Source organism: Coccinella septempunctata, chromosome 6 (genome assembly GCF_907165205.1).
Source record: "Coccinella septempunctata chromosome 6, icCocSept1.1, whole genome shotgun sequence".
Lineage (NCBI taxonomy): Eukaryota > Metazoa > Arthropoda > Insecta > Coleoptera > Coccinellidae > Coccinella > Coccinella septempunctata.
Genome location: NC_058194.1, coordinates 28,996,658 through 29,001,579, shown reverse-complemented (window position 1 = coordinate 29,001,579; position 4,922 = coordinate 28,996,658). Strand labels below are relative to the sequence as shown.

Sequence of the window (4,922 nt, the reverse complement as noted above, 5' to 3'; positions counted from 1 at the left end):
CAGTCAGTCTCATTTCATTAGGAATTTGTAATGGAGTTCTGAAAGAATAGGGTGCCTAAGAAATTCTCTTCTTTCCTGGGTGAATTTCAGAGTTTATTGTCCAAAACATTTTTTTTGGAGTGCGGGACCCCATTTCCAATATTTTTTTCTATTAAGCATCTGAACCTTATTTTCCCTGATCTCACTATGCTCGAAGAACATACACCTGCAGAGAGCAGTACTGCTGGTCAGTGGGGCTAAACATATCCTATAAGTAGGATTACTGTGGTCTTGGTAGGGTTAATGTTTAGCCCCTCTGACCAGCATCATTGCTCTCTGGAAGTGTACTGGCAATATTCCATCTACTCCTGGTGATTTCTAAGGTTGGAAGGTTTTTATATTGCCCATTCCAACCGTTGCCTAGTAAATATTTTCTTGCCAATATCTCAAATCTTCCTTGCGCTGGTTCTCGATTCAAGGTTTCGAATAAAAAAATCGTTTCCTTGAAATTTCAAGAATTCCTGTTACTTACCTTCATTTCACCATCCAATTTCTGCAAATAACTCAAACACAATGGGGGAAAAAGCTCAAGAACGTAGTTTGTTTTTTCATGACTTTATTGCGAATAAATTAAATTGATCATACAGTGGTTTAAGTTACGAATTTCGGGAAATTCCATTTTGAAATTCCAAAACGAATGGACGACTACCCAACAGATATAGCTTGAGTCATCTTCCTACTTGGTCAATAAACAAATGGCACCAAAACGTACTTCACCTTCCTGCAATATTTCTGCCAGGCAAGCCCGTACTTCATCTTACAATCCCTTTGAGAAACAACGGCTCTAGCGATGAAATAATAGAAGAAACTCATGATCGATAAGACAGGAGGGGCTGTGAAACCAAATCGAAGCCACGTAAGGTGGACGAGAATATCGGAGGTTATGTTAGGTTGTCTCACAACTCCCCACCACCCGTCACACAGGATGTCTTTGCCTTGGGATGTCGGAATTCTCTTCATCCCTGAAAAGATACAATTATTTTAGGCCTTCATTCCACCTACAAATATGCACATTAATTTTTGCAACACACAATGACACACTAATCAAGTGAGGATCAAAGGATTTTGGGCTAAATATCGATTCTCAGGTTCTTCAATACCTTCCAGCATGTTGTCAAGGGTAACAACATAGCTGATGAAAGAGTACTGATTCTCAAAGAGAGGGTTGGCTAATAACAACTGCTGCTTCGTGTCAAGACGAAGTAGGAAGAGAGATTTTCCTTATTTTTCAGTGAATTGACATATGCACTGTACTCTTGGATTATTGCTTATGTAGCAAGGTCACTTTTGTTCATCATATGAGGCAATATTGACAACTCAGCGTCACGTGAATGAAGTGGTGGTACGTCATGTCATAGAGTGTGACCCTTGAAATAAACTGATCTCTATATCATACAACCATTGTGATATTATGAGCAGAAACATTTCGTCCAACACCTCACAAACTTTCATTATGAGGGAAAGGAAAAAACTGGATCACAACATCAAAATGATTAATGTTATATGAATGAGTAAGTACATAAGGAACTGTGGAGCTCCATCATATTATTGATTCTCCTTTTATTGACCTTGGATTCTAGTTGTACAATAACTGGGGGTGTTCTTATTTTAATTTCGCATTGTGAATCTGTTTAATTCATTGGGAGTTCTGCTACACTTCGCAGAATCAATGAGTTTAGAATGATAGGTCGAAAATGAAGAGACACATAGACTTACTTTTCGACTCTGGACTATCTGGGTATCTCCTCAAGTAGTCCTTCTGGTTGTTGGTCACGTTGTACACATATTGTCCGAATAAATATATAGCGAGCAAGCACGCCAGTTGCCAGTTTGGATAGTGGATCTTGTGCTGTATTATGTACCTTGTTTGCGCTATCAGCTGAAAAATTCAACAAATAACATTCCACAATAGAATACTACTTCTGAAAATGAGTCACTTCGAGGTTACAGGTGACGCGACAAGAAGGCTATCTCAGCCTTAAAATTCAGTGGCCAAAATGTGCCCCAAAGCTTGGTTTCTGACGGTTTTTCAAAATGTTCGACAGAATCATGAGATGGGTTGGATCATGATTTGGATGCAATTCGACGAATACTCACACCACTCCACCTGAAAGAGTTTGCCATGACTAGATTATATCCCATTCCTTCACTATGGGCAAAATAATAGCTCAAAGTTCGACTCTCGTAGTACAAATGACACAGGAAATAAGCCGAATGAGCTATAGCCAAAACCACTATGGTTGGATTGGATGACAAAGAATTCCAGGTGATGTTATTCAAGTTCAGTCCGGTGTTGGTGGTTAAATTCAAAGTTTTTAGCACCATTGAAATATCCGTTATGATCTGAAATAAATTAATGGATCAATACTAGTGATTCATATGAATAAATTAGAAACCAACTCTACATTTACTTATCTAGTAGTTTTCAGAACATTCAGAGCAAATATAGAGCAGGAACAAATCATAGGGTCTGTCGTCAATATATATATATATTAAGTTTATTCCAGTATGAAGATATTTTTTGAATTATGATTGAATTTTTTTTCGTTTATTTCACTTGCAACTTTCATAATTTTTTTATGGATCATTCTTCATAGCAAAGGAATTAATAGGCCAATAAATTAAAAAAGATAATTTGTAAAAACACTCACCAGGGTACTCGTGTATATTTTCACATAGGTGAATTTGATGTCTACTGTATTGAACAAGCGTGGGTTTATCTGACGACCGTTGTAAAAAGCGCTGATAAAGGGTGTCCCAATCTCAGCAGGATTCAACTCGTCCTCTCGTGCGGTGAAACTGAAAATATATACGAAAACCGCCAACGAAACTTGAAAAATTAACACACTGACTACCAAGTGCAACAAATGCTCAGAAATATAATACGAAACAGGGACTCCAAAACTCTCGCAGACAAGCATCGTGAGTATCAAGCACAGAGTTGAATTGAATCCGTTCAAATTGTAGGTGTAGTTTTTGACACGAATTTTTTCACCACCTAAGGGCAAACAACCGAATATAACGAGCACTGCGACATATGCTAGAAAAAACAAGAAGGATTCTAGGTTGAAAAAGTCCGACAAAGACTTATATTGACTCAAATCTGGCAAGGACGTGAAGGAGCACTGTTTTTCGTTGCAGACTAAATGAAAACCGATCATCAGTATTGGCACTATTAAAATTTCGAAAATCATATTCAAAAGCTCCCAATTTGTAACAGTTCTTGTTGGTTGTTCCTGTGTTTTTGACGTGCCATTTTTTTTCTGTCGTTGTGTGTTTTTTCCATTTTCGAGGTTTCTTCTACGTGGTTCAGCCATTATTCTGCCCTGAAAAATGTAAAAAGAAAGTGAAATGATAACAAGTCTGCCAAAAATAACAAAATAAGAAAAGAAGAAACAAACCATAATTTTTCGTCACCCTGTATATATACAGCCATGTTTGCCAGGTAGTAAATGGCAAAAACAGAATAGTAACCGGACGTTCACCCATTCACATACTGAACTTGCTTAACGCTTCTTGTTTTCCGAAAAAAGTTCAATCGATTTAAAGCATTTAAAAACTTTTTTTTATATACTTTTAAATTTCAAGGAACCAACTCAACATTTCAAAAAATGTGAACTCGTCATGTTTCACCACTTAATTTTCCGATTATAAAAGGTTGGAGGATACCCCATTTTATAATTATTTATTATTGGAGGCAGATAAAAGATGAGGCAGAAGCATACACAACTCAGATAGATACAAATTAGAATATATTTCATCCAACTACCCCAATATTTTTCAAGAAAGAGCGTGGAAGTAAATGGAAGGATTAAGACAAAAAAATTCTTCAATGGTTTTCAATTCCAATAACAAAAACAATAAACCAGCAATGAGAATCTATCCACAGACAGATTTTTTCAGTAAAACTGATTAAAAACTGATAAAATTTTATACTAGAAAAAGAGATATGAATGACTATTAAAGGTGAGTTCCTAATAAAATAAATCTATAAAAGTGAGCATCACCTAGTCTAGCAAGCCACACGTGGACAAAACTAAGAGAACAGTTAACTCACAACACAGTCAACTTGAACTAGACACGTTGACTTACAAAATTAACGAAAAATAGATCTTATCGTTAAAATACTAGAGGTTATTTCAACATGAGCGTACTGAATAAATATTAATTATTCTCGAGATGAAAAACTCTGTATTTTGACTTATGACATGAGTTTTTGGTTCAAAATTGGCCTATTCGGTTTTTGACTGGTGAAAAAAATGAAAGGAAACTTTCTTGTAACTTGGGCTGCTTTCTATGAAATGGTATATTCCGATACCAACTCCTCTGACAGAAAAGTCTCAATGTAAAATAAGTCTGAATGATGAATAGGAATTGTTCGAAATTACAGTCAAGCCCGAAGTGAACGTAGGATTCACGTCATACGGTAGTTATCTGACCACGAACAATTCAACAAGCTCCTTCTATACCGTGTTCAAAATCTTCTACACTGTTCAGCTCCCTTTCAGAATAGGTTCTTTAAATGACTCAAAACATATAATTCAGAAGATTTCGTTCATAATGATGAGGACCAAAAAAGATTATTTTAAAATGATCAATTTCCATCTGAATAAGTCATGAAATATAGAAAAATCCAAAACTATACGCCACTGCTTATGATCCGGATCAGTTATCTCATCAAAAGTTCAAAGTGTTACCAAAATTATCTCAAATTCGGACCATTATTAGTAATTCATCATTTCGCATGCAACATTTTAGGGCCTAAAGTAAACATTCATAACTGAAATGCTTTTTATCAGAATTTGTCGTTAGTTCCTTGATCTTTATTGTAGATAAAGCACATATTTTTTATTCTTAGTGTAGATGACGACGACAAGTTCGAA

General features: G+C 35.9%; 1 protein-coding gene across 1 annotated transcript; it reads right to left on the bottom strand.

Moving 5' to 3' along the window:
* Positions 1 to 578: 578 nt before the first annotated feature.
* On the bottom strand, positions 579 to 4,184 carry LOC123314925 (delta(14)-sterol reductase LBR-like). Its single transcript, XM_044900392.1, has 5 exons — positions 4,047 to 4,184; positions 2,691 to 3,365; positions 2,137 to 2,382; positions 1,756 to 1,918; positions 579 to 1,001 (listed from the first exon to the last, which is right to left on the bottom strand). Exons 2-5 carry the CDS (start codon positions 3,354 to 3,356, stop codon positions 724 to 726), a joined length of 1,353 nt encoding a protein of 450 aa, XP_044756327.1. The 5' UTR covers positions 3,357 to 3,365; positions 4,047 to 4,184; the 3' UTR covers positions 579 to 723.
* Positions 4,185 to 4,922: the final 738 nt, after the last annotated feature.

Excerpts from the sequence above, each read along its gene's own strand:
- LOC123314925 (XM_044900392.1), bottom strand. The coding sequence starts at position 3,356 with ATGGCTGAACCACGTAGAAGAAACCTCGAAAATGGAAAAAACACACAA. Across the intron at positions 1,919-2,136 it reads ACTCTTTCAGGTGGAGTGGT|CTGATAGCGCAAACAAGGTA; the intron begins GTGAGTATTCGT and ends TGAATTTTTCAG. Across the intron at positions 1,002-1,755 it reads AGATAGTCCAGAGTCGAAAA|GGATGAAGAGAATTCCGACA; the intron begins GTAAGTCTATGT and ends GTATCTTTTCAG.